Raw genomic sequence first — 24,631 nt, forward strand, 5'->3', positions numbered from 1 at the left:
GGACAGCTAGTGACATGACTATGGACTTTGTACAGCGCTGCATAATATGATGGTGCTAAATAAATACTGTATAATAATATTAGGTCTTTTTCTCAATCCAGGTAGATCAGAGCTGATGGGAAGGGCTAGCTGAGTATTGTACATCTCTTCCTGAAAACATCACAGCACCCTGCCTTAGTACACCCCCAAAGAGCCATTGATGCTGATGTAAGCTGTGGGATGGTTTTTGGATGGAGTTATGCAAATATCAAAATGTCTTGATGGGGGGGGGTTGACATTCCGATACAAATTGCCTTTAAATTCAGACTAGGTAATGCTCACTTTCCTTTAATACTGAAGCGCAGTCTGATCACTCCGGGGGTGTCCCGTGTCGTCTTGACATCCGTCCTGGAGCCGAATCTTCGTCTTCTCTTCCGAGTTCTTCATCCTACATCACCCGACCCAGGTGCGAGATTGGGAGACGTAGGATGAAAAAATAAATTTGCCGATCTTACTGCACATGCGTGAGATCGGCAAATGTTTCTCTTTCAGCAAAAAGGCTCCTTCTGCACATGCCCGAGATGCCAGGCACGCACAGAAGGAGCACCCAAGAGCCTCCCAGGTTGCCTGACGTAGGTATCTCAGGAGGCTTTGCGCTCCCATTCATTCTCAAACTACCTAGGCGGCAGAGAATTAGGGGGCGGTGCTGCACCCTTTATTTTTTTTAAAAAAGGGTGTTGCACCGAAACAAAAACAAATGTACCATACATAAAAGGGATTTCTACCCTTTTATGTAAAGTGAAAATTCTGAGTTTAGGTACGCTTTAAGTTTTTACTGCTCCATTCCTTACTTTCTGTCTCAGTGAAAATAGTTTTACTAAATAGGATACAGGCACACATACAGAAATTAAAAGTTATTATGAATTCTGACCTTCCCAATAAAATATAAGCACCAAAATGCTCAAAAATGGTGCACCACACTTAGCAATCTATTATGCCACAACACATGGCAGAGCATTGGCAGGAATCGTAGTGTGCTACAACTAATGTGTATCGGGGTGCCATTCACAAATAAACAACATGCAAAGCATGCAATGCCACACCTTCAGTTAACACAACAATAATCCTTCAGTTTATCAAACTGGTATGCACAGAGGCCGCTGCCTGCCTTCCCTACCCTCTTCTGATGAAGCATGTAATTTGCTCCAGTTACTTAGGTGTACTTTAATGCTCCTTTAATTTGCTTCTCTCCTCTTCTGAAATATGATCTCTGAATAAAATAATCAACACAAACCAAAGAGGAAATGTTTACAAACAGTGAAATTGAGTGAAACGGCAATTTGTCTAAGCCGCGCACAATCTAGAACCCGACTTGTGTGATCAAATAAACAGACAACACAAAGCAGAACAAGGCCAGGCTTAACGTTTTAAGATTCTGTTCGGTTTGTTTGTTTTTGTATAAATTATATTAAGGGGCATGAGATTCAGTGGAAAAGACTCGCTGCAAAACCTGTGTTTTCACTCTCTTCATTTTGATGGCTAATTAGTTTTTTTTTACCCACAGATAGCAGCGGGAAGATAAGCTGGTAGATAAATAGTAATAACCAGCTGTGAGAAAGCGACATTTCAGGGTCGCTGTAGCGAGACTGCTCAGTATTAGAATTAATTGTCTATTTCGCACACATACAGGAATGAATTAAAATTGATTGTATTTACCCCATCGCGTAACGATGGGTGGGTACGTCTGACAATGAAGGAAATGGATGGAGTGCCCTAGATGAAGGCAACCTGTAGCTTTTCAGCTGAGATGGAACTGTAGGCACCCATGTTCTAATACAAAGACCTGCTAAGTGCTATCTACACCTCAACAGGTCACATAACGGGAACCCCTGGAGTTTCAGAACAACAACAACAACACTCTTTCTGCACAAAACAGAAGATTGGTCATGAAAAAATTTGAGAAATCTCAGTACACATTCTAGCCAATTGCAAATGTTATCTGTAAAAGTTTTCATCTGCAATTTTTCCCTGGGTTGAAATAAGCGTCAGAAAGATATTCTATGGGTGGCTTAGTAGCTTTGTGGCCATCCTTTTTTGCTTTGCAGCAGCCACAATTAGATTTCCATCAGAACACTATGGGCCTGATTTATTAAAACTCTCCAAGGCTGGAGAGGATACATTTTCATCAAATAAGCTGAGTGATCCACCAATCCTGGTATGGATTTCTTCAAAGCCATTTGCTATTTGCTAGCAAATGTTTTCAATCCTGGACCAAATCCATTCCAAGTTTGTTGGATCACCCGGCTTCACTGATAAAATTGTATTCTCTCCTGCCTTGGAGAGCTTTAAAAAAACAGGCCCAATGTGCATGAGGGTTATGCGATCTCCCCATATTTGTACGGGCTTTCTTTCATGTTCCAAAAACCTACTGGTAGGGTAATGAGCTTCACTTGTGTTAGGGATATGACTTGATATATCTTTGACGTGCTTCATAAGATATTGGTACTATGTATATAGATTGGGGTAGGCAAACTTTTATGGCCCCACTGGGCCATTTCAGGGGTGGCTGGGAGTACACTAGGCTGGACTCAGGGTCCCGCCCTAATGGCTCTGCCCACCACCTGGGAACGCCCCCTGAAGTGAAATCTCTCGCCTCCGTATGCATTGCGGAGCCTTCCTTATTTACCACCCTGGCGGAATATCAACGCTGGCCGCGGTAAATAGGGGAGGAACAGCAAGGAGGCAGAACCGATGTCCGGTTGCTCCGGCTCTGGTAGTTCCTAACGCCCCCTGGCAGATCTGGCCGGCAACCCATGGCTCCGGAGCCACAGGTTGCCGGCTGGCATTAGGCCAGGGGACGTCAGGCCGGAATGAACTACCAGCTAGGCTGTATGGCCTAAAAGAATGGAGTTTGCCGACCCCTGATTTAGATACATAAATACATGAAAAGAATGACATACCAGAATTATAAAGCAATTTAATCAAGGTCTGATTAAGAAAAAAGGAGTAACCACAAATCCAAATAATTGAAGAAGCTAGAAGAATGGAACTTTATTTTTGGTATCATGCCAGACTTCTATTCAACAACTTATTCTGGTGAGCTGACTTTTTCTTCAATTACCAGTATTTATACATGCACAGGTAACTAATGCAATCACCATGAAATGTGTCAAAGCAGATTGTCAAGCTGATCTTCACTCAGCTTCTAGAAAATCCACAAAGCAAAAATTCTGGTGCCACCCTTCATATATTATGGATCCAATTCTTGCTTAGTCTAGCCTAGTCTTTTCTTCACTTCTGCATCATACCTAGAGAGTAGGTACAATCTCAAAGTCATCACTTACCATGCCTGACCTACAGTGACCACTCATTCTGCATCATACCCGAAAATGTTGGTGGTGAGGCAGCCTCATAACCCAAAAAAAAGGAGAGGTGGATACACAGATACTAGAACTGCAGGGTAGGACACCAAAGGAAAGTAATATTCTCTATTGCATGTCCTTTTGACCTAAATAAGCACTGCATCCTTAAAACTTAACTTGAGGCACAAAACCTCAAAGCAGAACTGAGCCTTATTTCTGAAAAATGTGATGAGGTTGGTCATTTCACAATTTCATTAAATGCACTCACCTCACCTTCTTCTTTCTTTTGGATCTCCGACCATCTTGGCATAATTTATTGGGCGTGATTTGTTTAATCTCTCCAAGGCTGGAGAGGAAACACTTTTCCTAGTAATCCAGCAAACCTGGAATGGACTTCCTAAAGTATTTTGCTATTCGTTAGCAAATGCTTTCAATCCTGGACCAGATGTATTCCAGTTTTTTTTTTATCAGCCAGGTTCACTGATGAAAGTGTATCCTCTCTAGTCTTGAAGAGCTTTGATAAATCAGGCCCATTAAGTCTCAACAGCAACAGGAGGAGTGCAGCTCAATGATTTGGACATTGTCAGGCAGGTAAATATGTTTTATGGTAGATGGGACATTGTCTGCAATAAAAACCTGTCTGATTGCAAACTTTTAAAGTGGAACTCTAGTGCAGAAGATGTAACTTCACTTTGTATGCACAAAATATCTTAGTTTATTCATTATTACATTATTACAGGTCTTTATTACAGGAAACTCTCACGAGGCAAAGTTTACTGCTGGATTACTGAACTGATGTGAAAGAAATATACAAAGTACTCCAGGATACAAGTAAGAATACACAAGTTTCTTGTATTTAGATCGTTGCATATTCTGCCATGCCGTTAATATACGTGGGGTGGACCCTTCAAATTTTTAAGGAAGCTGACCAGAATTCTGCCTTAGCCGTCATTGTGTGAGGTGTAAAATGATTTGATAATACCTTGTACTAGTTACAGAATCCAATTGGATTATTACTAAAACCCTAAAAGTTCACTTATTAGGATTCTAAAATCCTAAAGCCAGAATCCAAAAACAGAGCACCTCGCACATGGGATGGGTTGGTCTGTTCTCTGTTTCTTTAAAACATTTCCTTATTATTACCTTTATCCTATTCTTAAGGGAATCTCTACACAATTGTTCTGTAATGTTAAAAATGTTTCCCATCTAATTGAAGCCGCAGGTATCCAACACTACATGAAGGGTCTAATGCTGGAGACGAAGGCTGCAGAGATGGAGTGGAGGGAGGATAATGAGCCATATGGAAGATAAGGAGACGTGGGTCAATGAATGGATGAATATGATACATCTTTTTATTCTTTTTGAATACGTGAGTCCAAGATAATCATCATGGCCCCCTTCCAGGTTCTAGGGGAGATTTTATTTTGACTGGTGGCTACAAGAAACTGCTCAGAATATTTTTTGTCTCCTGGCTTTAACACAAACATGAGCCATAAGTGCTCCTTTTGAGTTAAGAGCTCGACCTAAATACTGTATCAGATGTTGACTCATGTATGCACATATTCCAGTGCCTGTACTAAAGCCAATGGCCATTTTACAGGGATACTATAAGAGCCCATTCACATCTTGCGTTGGCAGAGTTTTTGAGAGATTATACAGCTTCTGTATGAAATTTAAGAGATTTATTCATGCAGACTTGTAAGCTTGTTTATCAAGAAAATATAAAAGACCACCATTTAGTCCACTTATGTGTTCCCTAAAAAATCATTAGGTGTATTTTAAATAAAGACATCATAAATAACTGAATCTGTCTGTATAATAGCCTCCTGTAATGTGCACAGGATTCAGACTGTGAGACAGAAGGACAGAATGGAAAGCCATTTACTGCATTGCATGATGCTGTCAATCTAACCCTGGGAAGTAAATAGTGAAATCTTCAATTACTCCAGCAGTACAGTTCCCTGTAGTGAACGGGTAAGGGGTTATTTGGAGCCCTTTATCGGCTCTCATAATTTTTTCTCTCCTTTGTGGGCCCTAGACACAGTAGTTACACACACCTAATAAGAAGTCTGACCTTGGCAATGGCTTCCATATATCTGTACACATAGGTTCCCTTTAAAGTATATCTAAATCCAGAAAACAATTTTCTTAAGTTTTAAATTGAATGGTGAGGGGAGAGGTGAAAGGGGTTACAATTTTATTGCTGTCTGTGTCTCTGCTGGGTATATTTATTCAGTCCTATGAGATGTTCCGGATATGTCCATGCAAAATTCATCATGATTTGATTTTATTTTCATCAGATTATTGGATTGATAGAGAATCCTATATTTTACAGTTTCCACTGGAAGAGAAATAGAGGTCAAATTCAACAATGGGGACTATTTTGGTAGGAATTGTTTTACAGATTTGCACTCAACTTTGCAGAGAAATCCACCAATCCTTGTAATTTCAGGATAGGTAATGGAGGAAAATTTCATCCACACAGAGGTTAAAGCCTGATATGGGATCTAATCGATAATTTGCTGTTTAAAGCCAAAGGCAGCCATACAAGTAAATATTTTAAACAAAATAAATAATAAAATTATTTATAAAAAATATTACTTGAACAAAAATCTAATAAAAGAAGGGCACCTAATTGGTATTTTACCAACCTATCAATCAAACATTGATCAGGAATGGTTTTTCGATTGAGGACCTACCAGATGGGGAAGAGAAATGTTGATTTGGCACAGGAGAGAGCAGCAGGCAATTGACAGGCAAATGAGCAACACAAATTTAGCAGTTGTGCCAGGACTGGAGCATTGAAACACTCCTGGACAACCACCAGATGATAAAATCGTTCTCGTCTGTATGTTTTAACAACAGGGCTGGATGTTCACATTGCCTGTTGTTAGGGAATACATTGGGGAGGGCTCCTGATGACTGGGGTAAACTTTTCTCAAAAGGTTGTATAACTTGTAAACTTACTAAAAGATCCTCAAAAAACAGTCTTTCCCTATTACAATTTGGAGTGTGATTTTCAGATGCAGGTATCCTTCATTTAACGACCTGTTTACTGACAAGCTCGCACTTACGACTTGCTTTCTGAAGAGTACATTGTGCAAGAACATTACAGTAAAAATAGCAGTGTAGTATCTTTCCTTTGGTCTTATGAGCTCCATTCTCCATCCTGTGTAGCCTTCCTCACTCCGGATCTGCAGTGATAGTGTCACTGACACGCTTGCAGTGCTGCAGACCGGCTCCATACTTAAACTGGACCTATCACCAAAATGTTTACTTTACATAAAACCTTTTGGTGTAGGGTAAAAATTATCTTTTTTTTTTTTTTTTGTTTAAAACACTTTTTTAAGGTGAAACCTGCTGTCTTCATCACTACAGTGAAAAAGAATGGGAGCGTAGATCCTTCTGTGATACCCACATTCTGGTTGTTTCATCTGTGCATGCCTGAAATTGTTTTTCCTACGAGGGAAAAAAAATTCCTATCTCACGCAAGCACAGTGAAATTAGCATTCCTTTTTTTCCCATTTACAGCGGCTACGTCACCCAATCTTGTGCATGTGCAGTGCATGATTGGGTGACATAGGCCTAAGCAACACCTGACACTTCCTCTGCACCAGGACAAAGGCAGATTACAGAATGGTGCATGACCCAATCCGGAAAAGCTTTGGAGGATTAAGGCATCTTTGAGCGAATTAGGGTGAGTTTTTGTGTTTTTTCTGCTTTAAAGACCAATCTGCCTAAAGACCAGGTCATTGGAATAAAACCTAATCAATAAGTGAGGAGTGTCTGTATTTAGTATATTCTTTCAGGTAAGTGTATAACACCTGCAACAATTTTTCTGAAAATAATTTGCAAAGAAACTAATTGGAAATTAATGTGTCTTGCATATCATCCAGAGACAGCCAAGCAATTTTTAAAAAAAACTAAAGTAGTGGTAAAATATTTTGCGCCATTACATGTGACACAGGTTGAGCTGTGAATGGTTTTCTTGGTTATCAGGAGTAACCAAGAGTATCAGGAGTCTAAACTGTAAGAACGGTGCCCAGGAATTCATTGCGCAGATAGAACAGAAGTTGGGATGTCTGTTCCCTTTAGCATTTTGCATATGCTGTTTATTCTGAGAGCAGTTATGTTTGCAGATAATCATTTATGTTTCTTCATCATTTTCCTATTACAGAGGGAAGAAGCTCTGTAATAAGCTTCGTGACTCAACTCAGTTTGAAATACTTTGAGAATCAGTTTCTATAGGTCATGGAGGTTGTGGGCTCACCTGGGTTTTGCCAGTCCGTGAGTTCTGTTACCAATCATTTCTGGGAGAGGTCATCAAGCTGTTGAATAAGCAATGTGCATTGTATTTGTCTCTGTAACAAGTTTTTTTTCCAGCACCGAGGCATGCTTCTATAAAAGCTATTGGAAGGCTTTAAAGTAAATATGAAACTTAAATACATTCATTTTTTAGGAACCATGTATCAAAAAAGGTTGTATTTTTGAAAAAAGTGTTTTTGTACCTTTTTTTTCCCCTTATGGCATTTCACTTTCATTGATCAGCTGTAGATTCTTTTCTCCTATGTGCACTCTAGCAATGGCTGAATTGCATTTCTAAAGATTGGATTCCTAATGTGTGGTTTCCTAGTGTGTTAAAATGGACACCTGTAGTCCTCATTAGAAGCTGGTGTGACATTGCTGGAGCAAATTTGGAAAACAGAGATGGATTGAACTGAACAGATAGTACCAAACAAGGACCCTGTTGAATGGGAGCATGGTTGAGCATATATATAAATATATATATATATATATATATATATAGCTATATATAGCGCAAGCGGCTCTTTGTTATACCCATTTGTTACACCCATTTACCCATTTGTTGTGTTACATTGTAATCATTGCTTTACTGTTGTTCTACTGAGTACCAACATTTGGGGCCACAATGGATCCCTTTGTCAAAGCAAAAATCAAACTGAAACTTGGTATGCTAATAAATATTTATATATTAAATATTTATATATAACAGTGCCTTATTTTTGGTTTACAACATTAGATGTGCTGGCTAACGCATTCACTGGATTGATATGATACAATCCCTGGCTGTGCAACCACCTGGATTCTGCCATTATGGGAGTTTAGAACCTGACAACGTTTTAGCTTTGGAAACATTCTAAGCTAAACATCAAACTTTCAAGTATGGGAACCAGGTATGCAATATTAGTTCAAGCAGCTTGCTTTGCTTATTATTAGTCATAAACTATTTTTCCTGCCTGCCAAGTCCCCATCTCCCCTATGACATCCCCAAACAGAGTATCTAATTGATGCATGCAACACAGGAACGCAGAAGTGCACTGGCAATCCAAAAACGCACAAATAATTATAATGCCTATTATTTGGTTTGGAACATTGGACACACATGGGGTCTTTGGCCAGCGCTTGGCAATCAGTAACTATTTCAAGCTCGTTTTCATAAGGTGTGATTGTCTAAATCATTAAAACTTCAATGACGGAAAGAAAGAGGTAGAAGTTAATTTCTTCGCTTCCCCTTAGGCCATCTGACTCCTGAACCCCATAATAGAACTCGGCCTCAATTCTCAGTTTTTCACATTAGAAGAAAGAAAAATAAAATGTGCTGATTACACTGTCCCACGGTATCTGTCTGGAACATACACATTATTTCAGCATATGGCGAGCATATTAATAATTGTAATTAATGAGAATCATGTAAATAGCTACTCACACTAGCCAATTAGCTTGGAGGCATGTGAACGGCTTGAGTGATGGATGGCTTTAAAATGGACATGAGTTGTAATGCAGTGATAGGAAATGCAAACTCGTTTTTTAATTAACTGTATTCCTGGGTCCCAGAAGAAAATAATCCAAAGAGGAAATCTACTTTTTCAATATTTAGAAATGATTAACCCATTTGACGAGGAGAGGTGTGAAGGAGTTTTGCCTATTCTTCCTGCCTATTTTTGAGTATAGATGGACTTTTTTATATTAAAATACCCTGTTTGTCCAGATTGACTCATGTCTGGTTCCTGGGTCACAGTGGTGCAAATTAGAGTCTGTTGATATAGCAATTCAGCAAAAACAAAGCAAACAGAACATCACACAAGAATGTAAGTGCAAAGCTGCAATTGATTGTTAATATGTGTATTTCAATAGCCCTTGATTCATCCTGATTTATTAAAGCTCTCCAAGGCTGCAGAGGATACACATTCATCAAGGATGCTGGGTTATCCAGCAAACTTAGAATGGATTTATTTCGGGATTGAAAACATTTGCTAATAAATAGAAAATTACTTTTATGAAATCCATTCCAGGTTTGCTGGATCACCCAGCTTCACTCATGAAAGTGTATCCTCTCCTTTAGTAAATCAGCCCCTTAATTGGGATCAACCTGTAGTTATATAGCTCCAACACATTACACAGTGTTTGCAAAGTCCATAGTCACTAAGTGTCCATTAAAAGTGTCCATTCAAAATCTAATCTAATTTCCCTATCACAGTTATATATCATTAAAGCGTACCTAAACTCAGAATTTTCACTTTACATAAAGGGATAGACAACCCTTTTATTTAAAGTAAAAATTCTGTTTGTTTGTGTTTTTTTTTTAAAAAAAAAAAAAAAAAAAAAAGAGTGCAGCACCGCCTAGGCGATGGAGAATAAATTGGAGCGCAGAGCCTCCCAGGATACCTACATTCTGGAAGGCTCTTGGGTGCTCCCTCTGCGCATGACCGAGCATCCCGGGCATGTGCAGAAGGAGCCTTTTGATCAAAAGGGAAATAAATGCTGATCTCACACATGCGCAGTGAGATCAGCAACTTTTTTTTCCCCATCTACGTCACCCGATCTCGCGCCTGCAATAAGTGACGTAGGAAGAAGATGGCGGCACCTGGCTACTGGGATGGATACTGGGAAGATGCAGGACCTGATGGACCAAACCTCCCGATGGATCGACTGCACTGCGGGATTGAAGGTAAATGTGTTTTTTTGTTTTGGGTTTACTTCCTCTTTAACAATTTGAGGTCAGTTTTGGGGAGAACCCGAACTTACCAAACTGCATGTTTTTTAGAAGTGCGTACTGCACATGGGGAAACCCTTAAAATAAATTTCAGGTCCTAGGGAACCCCAGCAATAATTACTATATACACAGCTCATACAACATTAATGTGGTGATCAGTGAGAGGAGTGCCTCTCTCACTTTAAATAGGAGACATGGTTTCTTTAAATGTTTTTTAAAAAGAATAAGAGATTAACCCAAAATAAATCATTTGTTTAGGTGTTTTCACATTATGGATTCTGTTTCTGTGCATGGTTTCTATTATCTTTGTACAGTGCAGATGTACTGGTCCTCCTTTCTTACTGCTGATTGGAAATTATGGGCATGAGTAAAAAAAAGCTCTCCAAGACTATCATGGATGCACCTGCGGGATTCTGGAATAAATGATATATACTTATTTAGTCTATCTTCCCCAGTTTTTGATAGCCAGCATAACCATGTGGTTAAAGTTGCCTAGGCAAAGTGCGGGTAAAAGGATTTTTATATATATATCATGTCAACAAGAGATCTTTATTTACCCAAAATATTTTGTTTCATGAGTTATGTTAATTGCAGCCTCCAGCGGTCTACCAGTGCAGCTTACTTATGAGAATACATCGGGTCATGGTGCACATGCTCAGTAAGAAAGATCAGCCAAGATTTGGTTGATTGAAAGATTGCTGGGAACAAGGTACGTATTATCCCAGGAAGGGCCCTATAAAAGGGTTAGGGCGTTTTAAAGGACAACTACGCTGATGGTAAAATTGTCCTTTAACCATGCTATATATTTCATAAATGACTTTTGAGCATAGTCTCCTTTAAACCATTAGAAGGAATGCTAGAAGCCTCAGCCAATCAGATTCTAATGCACTGCTTTGCACTAAACATTCTTAATGAAGTAGAAAGATAAGGAACAACCTCATCAGTTAGCTGCTGCTCCATCATTGATCAGCAAGCTTAAGATAGGGAAGGGACACCACCACCGCTATATTTATCCTCTGTAACAGTTTAGGAATAAAACAAGCTTTGTGGCTAATGAGAATTACAAATAATTTAGTAGCCACAAATCAGATTTTTATATTTCATCTATGTGTTTTGTGGTTTTTTTGAAATATTTCTCTAAGGAAGTCAAAGTGATTAAATAACATGAAGTATGCTTATATTCACCCTATATTTGTATAATTCTTCATGCTGGGGGTAAGTCATATGTTTACATGTACAGATACCATCCACATATATACCACAACACACAGAACATAATCTCCTTTCATTCTGAGGCCTGGGACAACACGATAACGAGGGCCACAATGGCGAGAACAAGGCCCCCTAATTGGGTATTGGCGTTCTAGAAAAAAAAAAAGACATCATCACTTTAATCTGCTAAGTATCCTTCGCCTGCCCCTACCAAATCTTCTACTTCATTTCAAGTAGAGCTGTTTGAGAATTATCTTATTAGTTCCACATTCTAACCTTGCAAAGCCATACAGAAAAAAAAAAAGAAAAACAAATTAGAGTCCGTAAGCCGAGTGTATCGCTATATTAATATTTGAAATTCATTCCGCAGACATGTTAAACATAAGGGACGGGATGGCGTTATCAGGTGACATAAAGCACGTATTTGCTGTGCAGACGCTGATGGCATATCATTTTTCTCTGGGAATGACTGGAATGCTGAATAAAATCACTGTGCTGGAAAAAAAGCTGAAAACTCTGAATATGGAATCATTTTTATATATCTGAACGGTTTAAATAATGAATTGAATGTAGATGATTTTGAAGAAAACTTCGACGGCTAAGCACATCTGACTCTCACTCATACTGCCCAACACAACTGATTTTATTAACACAGAGCAATAAAAAGGCCGGTTTGTTATATTTGGACAAAATTGGGACCCTAAATCTGCCTATTGACCACTGAGTTCTAAGAAATCCACCCATGATATGACTATGGACTTTGTAAAGGGCTGCGTAATATGTTGGCGCTATAGAAATACTGTGTAATAATAATAATGATACAATGAACTCTGTATTTAAAATACAGGGAATCTAAGATTCCCTCAAACATTCCCTCGTGGGACTACATGAACATGGGTGATCTGAGGAACCAGGAATGGTTTGTTGGAACATAGCAAGAGGGCCCACATGTTAAAAAGTTTGAGAAACGCTGAACGGTGTTACCATGATTTAGGAATTATCTCAACTATATTAATTTATACAAATCATTACAACATCTTAGCCATCATATTTGCAGTAGGTAAAACTCAACACAAAAGTAATCGGACATTCCCTCAAACATTCGCTCATGAGAATCTTCTAGGTGTTTTAATGGCAGTATTTGCTTCCCACCAGGGAATGTTTGAGGGAATGTCAGATTCCCTGTTTTATAAATAGAACCCAAAGTATCTGTTGAATCACATACAAAGATTTAGGAAACAGTATTTACTATGCCATCTTAAAAGCTTCTGTTATATATTAATTATTACACTGGTCAACAAACATTTTCTTGCCAAACAGAAAAAAGTCATTATAGGTTATGTTTGATGTATGGATTGCAAACATGGTATTGGTTTTGCTAGATTGGCTCTAGTTTTTAAAATAATGACCTCAATAACCTCATAGAAAAATGAAACATGAAAATTAAGCAAAATCAACTAGATATGCCTACGTGTACAAAATTAAATTTTTGAAATACTTAATGTTAATATAATTAATATTCAGTATAGTTACGGAACTAATCACAAAGAAGTCACTGAAAAACTCAGTTTGTATGATTTCCTTTGATGCTGATGATCAGGAAAATCACGTTGAAGGCTCCAGCAGTAGTCTGCCATCATGTATCTCTCATCTGCCCTGATACCTTTCTTCCATCACCATTATATCTTGCTGGATCTTCTCCCCTTGTTCCTCACTGAAATCCCCAAGGTTTTCTGGAAATTTTTGCAAATGGCTATGGAGATAGTGTACCTTTATGCTCATAGTAGCACCCACATTTTTAAAGTTTAAGAGCAAGTTTTGTACCAGTTCTTCATAATTTTGTGCTTTGTGGATACCCAATATGTTTGTGACAACCATGACATAGCTGTGCCAGGCAGAAGTATCAGTATCAGTCATGTAACTTGAGAAATTTGCATCATTTATCAGTTTCTGAATCTGGGGGTCCATCAAAGGTTCCCGCTTTCAATTTTTCAGTACTCAATCCAGGGAAGAATCTACAAATGTATTTGAAGCAATCGCCGTCCTTGTTCAGAGCTCTAACAAATTGCTTCATTATTCTCAACTTTATGTGTAGTGGAGGGAGAATGATCTTTTTCTTTGTCAACCATTGGCTCGTTAATATTGTTCGCTGTACCCTTTTTCATGTTTTCCCTTGGAAGCCATGTCACTTTATTCCAGTGATCCTGCTTTGCTCTACTATCCCACAAGCAGATGAAACATGGGTACTTTGTGTATCCACTTTGCTGTCCAAATAGGAAGTTCACCATGTTTAAATCAACACACAGCTGCCAGTCTTCTGCTCGGTACTCTGGTACTCCCATATGGACCAGTAGTCCAGGGATGTTACAACAGTACACAAAGTCTCCATCTTCACTGAAATATGGTCGGAGAATCACCTCTCTTGTCCTATAAACCATTATTTTAACGTCCGGTCTTACACAGTTCTTTTCTTTTAGCCTGGATGCTAAAAGTTCAGATGCTTGTTTTGGCAGACTTAGGTCTCGTATTAAATCATTGAGCTCTTCTTGGGAGAACTGCTGGTTTGATGAAACACTTCCTTCATATTCACTTCCACTGCTAACTCCTGGATTACACTCCAAACCCTGTATATCCTCCATGTTGTATACAGGAATATCAGGGAGTGTACTGAACACTGGTATGGGAACATCAGCACCTGTGCATGCGGCACAGGTCGTCCTGGTAATTCCAAATCAGCATACTCCCACTTGTTTTTGTTTTTTGTAACAATTAAAACCTTTTACATTCACAGCACAAAAATAACAATCATTATGATGATTTTTAGGCTCTCGCCATACCATAGGTACACCAAATGTTTTCAGTTTTTCATTTTTCCACTGATGTACAAACTCTACACAAGTTTTGCATTCCATATGGGGAGCCCAATACTTATCTTGATCCCCAAGTTTAATACTAAAAAATGCAAGATATGCTTGTTTCACAAATTCAGTAATGTTTCTTCTCTGTTTTTGCTGAGAATATTCACCACAAATGTAGCAAAATACATTAGGGTCAATTAAACAACTTCTTCTTGAAGAACTCATATTTCTGTAAAAAAAAGAAAATGTATGAATAAAAAGAAGGCAAATGAAAGTTTCATGAAAATAATGCTACATTTAAAATATGAAATGTAAAACATCGGTGTAAATATTGATATTAATATGTTGTGTTAAAGTTTATTGTTGGTAAAATCGTCTATTCCGATTCCTGTATCACAAGGACTAGAGCCAATTCAATGAAACCAATGTCATTTCTGGATTCAGTAGACCTGAAATACACTAAATATATTAAAAAATCCTCCTTGGCAAGTGAAAAAAAACAAAATTTTGTTGAGCTGTGTTATTATTATCTTTTATATTTAAACCCACATATGATGCAGCACTTTACAAAGTCCATAATTATGTTTTTCCTGAAAAGCTCACAATCTTACTATATATATACAATAATTATTATAAGACACTAACTGTGATAATATAAAATAAATTTTATTTGATATTTAGGCTAATATAATACCTGCTGCTGCATCCAATATACAGAATAATAAATATAATAATTAATAAATGTTGGCTGCAAAAAATGTGACCTGCACCTCTTGCAGTAGCGCTCTCTACCTCTAGAGGTCCTACTGAGCTGCCGTAGACCAAATATTTTTCAATCTATTTATTTATCTATGCAAAATAAAAAAATCCCCAAATTGTCCATTGTACAGATTCGTACAGATACTCATGTCAACCCCTGGGGAAACAGACATTGAACCAAAACATTTGAATATTTGGAAATGGGTTCAGAACTTTTTTTTTTTTTTTGGCAATAAAAGATTAGTTACATTAAAGCTGATAAAATACTATAAAAGTTCCACTGATATGATAGAGAAAATATCCATATAAATCATTAAAAATGGTAATTATTCATGAGCAGAATTCTAGCTGCTGACGCGTTTTGCCATATCTATCTATCTATCTATCTATCTATCTATCTATCTATCTATCTATCTCTATCTATCCCTCTATCTATCTATCTATCTATCTATCTATCTATCTCTATCTATCTATCTATCTATCTATCTATCTATCTATCTATCTATTCTCTATATTGAAATGTTTTTACAGGCTTTTAGAAACAAGCCCAGACACTACTGCAAGCTCAATGATGAATATAATCAATGAATAAAAATGAGATTCATAAATAACTAATACACATAAGTAAATGTGTTACAGCAATTAAAAAAGTACAAAGGAAATATACCAAACACAATCAATATTTTATTCAGCTATAAAAAAAAATCTTGTTCTAGTACCATCTAGTACTCTAGTAATCTAGTTCTAGTACCAAATTCCACATCGGAAATTTTATCTGATCATTTACGGCACGGAGAGATCAAATCTTGGCGGGCGTTTCATCCTCTGATCCAGATAATGCATATATTTACTGAAGAGCTGGGAGATCGCTATCAGGATGCGGAGCTGAATTTCTCCGCTCTGTCATTTCTCATCAGTTCGAGCAGGAGAGATAAATGTTATATGGAGGGAGAAGGTGTTATTTTCACAATTATACAGACCATGGGCCGGCGGTGGGATGCTGCTTGGAAAAAAACACACAGGCTGCAGAATGGCAGAAAAATATTCCTGAGGATTCAGGATTGATGGGGTAAATAAAATTACCCTTTACAATGGGGTATATACCTGAGCAGGGTCCCAGGTAGCCCGTTGGTGGATAAAAATACTAAAATACAAAAAAATTGACCTAAGAGGCACTGCCACCTTGCACAGTAGTTGGCAACCTTTTAGACCTCACAGACCACTAGTTTTACGAACTCCGGACCACGCATGCACAGGGAGCCGTGTGTCGCTCAAAGGGGAAGACACTTCCCCCAGAGTGACGTCATGATGCCAGAACCGACCCTCTCCCATCGCAGGTTCTGAGCCCACTGGGGGACGCACCAGCCAGAGCCGTGGACCACCCAAATTTCCTCGGGACCACCGGTTGGCGATCACTGACCTCGCACATGCAGGACAAAACTGGGTGATTTACTAAGGGAATTGCGGCTGTCCACTCAACAGGGGCATTTCCTTAAAAGGGATAATTCACTTAGCTTGTGAATGCAGTGATTCACCAAGAATATCCAATCACGTGCAAGGTAAACTAAAGGAACATGATTTTTCTTGCAAATGATTGGTTGATTGAAGTCAGCAGAGCTTCATCTCATTCACTTAGCTAAGTGAAATATCCCCTGCAGTACAATATTTAACTTTACCATGTGAACAGCTCCTAAGTATTCAGTAAATTGCCACCAATCTCTCTGCATCCCTGCTGTCTTATGCACACCTTAGCTTCACCTTACCTTTTTCCTCCTCCAAAGTTGGTCCTGAAATCAACTCTATCAGTAACCAGTGAGAGGTAACTTCATTCACAAGTGTCAAGACCTAGCATATTTGCTGCTGGGCATGTATGTAGGGTGCAAGTCACATGATCCCTCCGGTCTGGGGTTTTGCAACTGACTCAAAAAGTGGCTTTCCCAACTATGATTTAACTTTTATTTATGTAAAAAGCATACTTTTATTTTAACTTGGGATACATCCCCACAATCACTACCCAGAAGTGTTAGTGACAGCACTTTTTTGATAGAGACTCAGCATCACATGGCTTTACCTAAAGCGTGCAAATACAATTTGCCTAGAAATGCCCACTCCTCCTGGCTAAGACCCACCCATTAAAACAGTTTTTTAATTTCCTAATTTCTCCTACAACCTAATTGTAGATGCAGCTGATAATAAATATTATTAAATAAATAATAAAAAATGAAATAATAATAAATCCGATCTTTTATCTGCTTGCATTTTCTCTTATCTACGTGCTTTTGAAATGGGAAAAAAATATTTTAGAACCAGTGATGTCATAAGTGGGTCTTTGATCTGTGCAATGCAGGCAGACAATGGCTGGCGGGAGAGGCCAGCAGGGTGCTGAACATGGCTTCTTGAGAACATAGACCCAGTGATGGGACAACTGGTTCCAAGACAGGGTATGTAAGAATATTGAAAGGTTTCATTAAATTTAATTAGCCTGTAGATAATGGAGAATGCAAGCATATTATCAGCTTCAATAATACTCAGCAGTGTCTACAGATAGGTTATCCTCGAGTCGTTTTTTTGGAAAACGCTGGAAATAACACTCAGACAGCGTGATCTTATTTATAACTGGCAGACAGATCACCCGATATACAACATCCTACGTTTATTCATGGTAAATCCTCCTGGAAGCCGGGTCCAAGCAACCTCATTATAACAATCGCCGCCGTTCAGTCCAAGAAAAAAAAAAACAACAACATACATCCCGTGTTCCTGCCAGAGCTTCTTAATTGGCTGTGTGTGCCAGCCTTGTGCCAGGCGTGCCAGATCTTTTTTAAAATAGATAAATTGTTTGTAGGAAAAAATATGATGTTGGATTCAGCGTGTTTTCATCATTACGAAGAACACAGAAAATAACAACAAATTGAAATGTGTAAAGAAATAAACAATGAACATCAACACGTGTCTACACGGAGGAAACAAGAGAGCCAATCAACGGTCAGCTGATGAAGTTGTAGGGGGGTATTTATAAACATGTACCCAAGATTCACCCAGAAATGAGTACCTTATCCACATTGAATTAGATTATAAAATACGTGAATTATTTTTTTCCATGTTTCACTCTTTCTAATTAGAGGTGAATGTCAACGTTGCATAAGGGTCGAGTGAAAACATTTCTATATAGACGTCATAGTTTTTTATGGAACGATGATTGAACAATGATTAGCACTTAAAGGTGGTTCATACATTTTTCACATTGGATTCAATAATGTTAACAGGTAAAAGTGGATTCACAAAATTCCCAATCAAATTTAGTGTGAAATATGTAATTTTTGGATAAAAGTTGGGTGAATCTTGGTCAAAAACATGTTTGTATATAGGGTTTATATGGGACCTGAGCTGTTTCCTTGCCGCATTTACAAATCTTGTCCCTCCCTCTGTACATGTCTGAACAATACAGCAAGGTGCAACAACCATTTACATAAATCACAGTGTAATTCATGGTTCTGCCATTAGGTGGCTGTAATATGTGTAATGCTTGAATGTATTATTCTTTCTAGACTACATGAATAGGATGTATGTTCCTGCCTCTTTGCTGCTTTTGTTTTCCTATAAAACAAGAAGAGCTCACCTATATTTCCAAAACCACCTTTTGGAGAAACATTTCAACCACCTTGTTAGCCCATAAGCACTGCAGCACACTTGATTGGCTTGTTGTGCTACTTTTCTCTCCTACAGTCTAAGCTTTGCTGCACAGTGGCTGACATAGGGACGTGCAATATATGCAGATGCACAAGGGCCCTGAACCTTCCTCATTTATTAGAAGCCCCCATAGGGGCTCCAATTCAGATCCATGGGGGGCCCACTGTTGGCTCCATCCAAATTAAATTTCCCTTTCATTTAATTTTGGTACATTTCACCCAGTGACACACTCCATCCCATGATTGGTAAAGGAAATATCCTGACCCAAATATTTTTATTTTTTTTTTGTCTTCGCTATAAACTGACTGGCTTGCTAAGCATCTGTTGGATATGCATTGCACTTTGGCAGAGCAGATTTTGGAAAACGCTCCAGACATCACATTGATTCTAGCAGAGGATGCTGCGCTGTACTAACAAGCCGTGCGGTGCTGTCACATGAAAATCTTATGTATTCTCCTTCTGCTTTTTTTTTTAAATTGTATTTTTATTGAGAAGTTTTCAACAGGGTACAGAAAAAAAAAATCTCCTTCTGCTTTTATTCCATGGAGAATGTGAATGTAGAGACAGCTGGGGAATGCAGAACCAAAGCACAAAGATGAGATCTGGGCGCTGATTGGCCTTGGCAATGCAAATCCTAACAATCATCTTCTTTTATTTGCTCCCTTTGTTGTTGTTATACAATGTTAGGTGTTTTGTTATATCGGGTCAATAGGTGCAGTGACTGGCAAGCCACGATATCAGGGGCAAATAAATGATTTTCAAAAAGGAGGGATTCTTAAATTTACATGCTTCTGGGTGTGACCAAATGTGGAAAGCCAACAAAATAGGTGTTGGTTCACCATATACAGCTTATATTTGACACTTTTCACTCTTTGCTTTGCTATCATATGGACAAAATAAGAATTAGAAGCACACTGACAGACTGTAGGTTTAACAAAGGCTCTACCGTTGGAGTTAGTGGAAGCAAATTTACCGTCTAGGATTAGTGTTTGGAACAGCAACAAAGAGATAAGCTCATCACTATGCCCCTTCCTATTTCACTGTCCATTCATTGTTGGGGGCCGGACCAGGACTATCCTGGCTCAGAAAAGTGGTTTGAATCATGCTGGTAATCAAAATGAAAACATCTAGTGGCAGAAAAAAGTACTGCAGGGAAAATTTCTATATTAAAGATGAACATTGCATTCCTTTATATGTAATTTCTAAAAGACTATTCATTTTTCTAGAGTTCTGCTCCAAATGATGAGTCTCTTTACAGGTAGGAATAGGTAGTTTTTATATGAGGGTAGGGTTAGGTTTTAAATCAGCTAAAGAGTTGGTTTAGGATAGAACTAATACACTGTACCAAAGACAAACCTATTGTTCAAAACATTTTGCAAAAGCAATTTTTTTTGTTACATAGAAATTAAAAAGCGCCTGAAATTAAAAGCAGCCAGCACTAGCTTACAACCTGCTGGGACTCAGTGGGATGTGAATTTACAATACAACTTCCTGTAAAATGCCACTTGTACGCAGCGAGGACTATTTGGTCCTAGACTAAATTTTCCTTTTTAACCGTCTCATTAAAACCGTATAGCGTTACGGGAACTTTTCTAACTAAGGAAAACTTTCAAAGTTTGAAATTATACCCTCCAGATATTACAGCTAATGATGAAATAAATCATTAAGTAACTCTGCTGGAAGACGGTGTTAAACATAGAAACACAGGATATTGATGGCGAGTAAAGACAAGCAGGTCCATCCAGCCTGCCAGCCTGGGGCTCTTTCACACAGCTATGAATCAAACCCACAGCACAAGCTAATGCATGTGTTTCTTATGGATCCTGGGGTTCTTTAGGGGTCAGTGTGTAGATGCAATGGAGTGGGATTGTCCCATAATGCATTTTGTCACTTACGCATTTATTGTGCTTATTTTCCACTTACATGCTACAGATACAAAACAGGGTCTCTTTTTAAGGTTGAATAGCACACCTAAAAACTGCAGCTAGGAGATCCTATAGATAGGTGTCCAGCCTACAACTCCAGGGCTTGGTCTCTGGGTAATTACAATGTGGCCCTCAAGCCCCAGAAGCCCTCTAGCAATTTAATGTAAGTTCTCCCCCTGCAGCATTTTGTTTCAGCCCTCTAGCCTACCTGTAATATGTGAGAGTGTCTGTCTATTGTAGCATAGCTCCAGTGGCCAATCACATTGGTGGTATTACATATATTATAAATTATAGGCTCATTTTGCTATAACATGAAGATAAGGTTCATTTGTGGCCAAGTAATTTCAAATCTCAATGGATTCAGCTAAACACTACTTCCACAGTCTTAGAAAATAAATACATACATATAATTAAGTATATAATCATATATTTTTCCCCTAAAATGCAATTTAAAAAATTCAGGGTATACTCAGGTTATTAGATGATGCTCTACTCCAAACATCATTTAAGAGCAATTGACCAATCATAACTAACTCATAAGTAAAAAGAAAAATAAAGAAAATATTTTAACTAGTAATAATAAGAGAAAAAGATATACATACAAAGCCAATATGTTTTAAAAATAACACACCTTGCATGTACTTACTTACATTGATTTTATATGTATATATATATATGTATATATATATATATATATATATATATATATATATATATATATATATATATATTTAGGAGAGACAGATGTATTCTGTATCCCAGGTTTATACTTGAGTCAAAGCATATTTCTTTATTTTCAGGTAGAAATAGGGACCTCCGTTTTTATTCATTTATACCTGATAATTATCCATGTGTATTACTTTTGTGAATGTGGCCCTATGTGTGGCCCACTGGGAATGTTGGTGAGCACAGTTGAAGAACCTATTTCTAGAAGTAGATTGTTGACTTTCCTGCTGTTCTCTAAGTGTAATAAGAAACTGGCAAGTTGCTCAGCCTGACAACATGCACTGATAGCCTAAAGTTTTAAAGTTTTGAACAGACTGACTCTGAAATATCTAAAAACAATGAACCTTTTATGGGTAGGAAGCACCTCCAACCTATTGAGGATCTGAGAACCCTGTGATCCAGCAGAATCATTCCAAAAACTCCTGTAAGCTCCCAGCATATATGAAAAGCCTTATGGATTCTAAATCCACTACAAGATTTTTTTTTCACAGCAGCCAATCAGATACAAGCATTTCTCAAAATTCGTAATTCTTATAAAAACTGAAATAAAGAGAAAAGTTAAACGTTTATAAAGATCATGAACCTGGTAACCCTCGTGAGGTGGTCTCTAATATCTTGCAGCAGTGGACTAGAGAACCACTTTCACACATTGCCCTTCAATTGCAGAGAATAAGTCCTTTTATTCTAACAAATTGCTACCTTTATTCATGGCTTTTTTGGGTCCTGTACGGCACATACCTTGAACGGTAAGATGAACTTGCACTGTCCTCGGACTGTGTTCGGTCTGTACTGAGCATGTGTACGGCCCATCGTCTGAAATTTCCACTTTTTGTATCCGCAGAGTATAATCCTTTTTGCTTGATGTTGCGATTGAAACTCTGGGGTCCACTGACCACTTGTCGTTCCCTGCAAATATAATACTGGAACGATTCAACCAGGCTCCTTTAGATGCTCCATCCTCCAATAAACACCTGCGGACAGAAGTGAGAAGCATTAAGATTACAGACATTCTGTATAATACAAATGGTGCTGTTACATCTTCCAAGAAAACAAAGAGTAAAAAAAAAAAAAAAAAACCTAAAAACACAAAATAACATTCCTACAAATTTTATTTACATTAATTAAAATAAGTAAATGTTGATTCACACATTTTATAGTTAGATCTAAAATGAAAAATGTGTGCAACAAAGAGCAAAAGCATTTATTAAAGGATCCCGAAGAACAGCTTTAAGCAATAATTGAGGATTTAATGTTTGTTTTAGCATTTTCAGCTTTATTTTAAAATATGTTATGGAATATGTTATGAATATGAATAAAACAGTAATTGTGTATGAATATTAACCTAAAAATGTTTACAATATTATTTTATAATAAAATATATAAAAATATACTTTACAATGAGGCGCGTTTTAAAATAAGGCTAAATTTTGCTTTCTTGTTAATGGCTAATGACTCCATCAAACATTTACAAATTAGATGTACCAGTTATTCGGTTTAATGTGTACAACTAAAACAGCATCTTCTTTGCAAAATAATTAGTGAATGTTCATGTGGATCGGTAAACAAGGTGAAGCCGTATTTATTTTATCCATTTATTCATTTTTTTGTTTTTACATCATTCATAGTTGACACAGCATTACTTTCTCTAATAAATTAAGTGAATACATCCTTTGTTAAGTGACCAGTTTTTAGTTTTTCTCAACTTGGTTGCAAAGTAAGCCAAGGATCCTTTTCAATGGGTATTTGTGGCTCCTTGATAAGTAAGCAGTGGCAAACTGATTTCTGCCCAAAAATGCCTGCAGAGTTCAGGCGATGGGGCAATTCAGACTCATTTGCTCATTTGGGACTAGCGGAAACTCTATTCTTCTCTTGTAGGTCATGTAGGTCAAAAGCTACAAAAATCAAAGCTTTAGCTTTCTGAAAGTAGGGAAGACTTATTAATGACCAGTGTAAAGGGATTCTACATCCTTTGACTATCAATGTAATGGGGCCTTCCTCTTACTAATCTAATAGGTCTCTTCTGACCACTAATATCTTCTGGTCTTTCTCTGCTTACCCCCAATGTAGGAGCACTTTTTTCAAACTGTTTACCGATGTAAGGGACATTCTTTTCCTTGACTCCTGAAAGATCTGACCATTCTAACCACCAATATCCAAGATGGTCCTTCCACCACTGACTACCAATGTAAAGGAACCTTTTTCCCTATGACCGTCCGGGTAAGAGGGCATTTCCCCAATAGCTTCCAATGTTAGGGACGCCTTTAATTTCCTCTGGACATAATTATTAATTATTGCTAGTGAATTACAGGTCACTCCATCTCAAAAGCACAAGCAGACCAACACACACATCATCTCTCCATACTATGGGCTAAAAGGGTCAAGTGTTGACCCACCTGCCAATGGAGGAAGTGGGTCCATCACACACGGACCCAATTCCAACCCACCACTACTCCCATCATTACCTGACACATATGCCATACCTCTATAACCTGGTGTGGTGTATGGAGAAAGTGGAGAACTTACCCAAAGGTGACTCACCATCCACCACAATGTTATCATCACATGCATTCCTCTACGGCCAAATGAAAAATGCAGACATTGCCAAGCATTTTCCTATCTGTCAGTCAAAGAAGAACACCAACCTCGGACCCACCACTGCTGCCATTAACCAATACACAGGGCCAACATAGTCCTTTAGTACAGCACAGAGGATTGTATTGTATTGTACTAGCTAATGCTTTAATTCTGAAAACTTAGGTTTAGGAAGAGTTCTGAGTGCTGGAGACCCCCATACTTCACCAAAATAGGGATCATATACATGATTTCATTACAAGTTATTTTGGAGTAATAAACTATTCACATTTAAAGCAAGGATGTTTTCCTCTAAATCATTTTCTCCTTTACATCAATGGCGCCCCAGGTTTGCTTTGAACAGGGCTTATGCTGCAGATCTAGAGAGATATCAGAGAATGAAAGCATCTTATTTTGCCCAAACAAACAGTCTTTGTTAGCTTTATATTTTGTAATTCAAACCTATCGTGTTTATCCTTTAAAACTCACATATCCACCTCAACAGCTTAGAACTAAGTTCCACAACAGAACTAA

General features: G+C 38.0%; 1 protein-coding gene across 2 annotated transcripts in view; it reads right to left on the bottom strand.

The window, feature by feature from the left end:
- Nucleotides 1–24,631, bottom strand: part of NEGR1 (neuronal growth regulator 1) — a 343,626-nt gene that overhangs the window by 174,874 nt on the left and 144,121 nt on the right. For both annotated transcript variants that reach the window (XM_072419472.1, XM_072419473.1), the window contains exon 2: nucleotides 22,265–22,497. In XM_072419472.1, the coding sequence (XP_072275573.1) occupies nucleotides 22,265–22,497 (233 nt within the window). The remainder of the gene's footprint in view (nucleotides 1–22,264; nucleotides 22,498–24,631) is intronic.

This window comes from Pyxicephalus adspersus, chromosome 8 (genome assembly GCF_032062135.1).
Source record: "Pyxicephalus adspersus chromosome 8, UCB_Pads_2.0, whole genome shotgun sequence".
Lineage (NCBI taxonomy): Eukaryota > Metazoa > Chordata > Amphibia > Anura > Pyxicephalidae > Pyxicephalus > Pyxicephalus adspersus.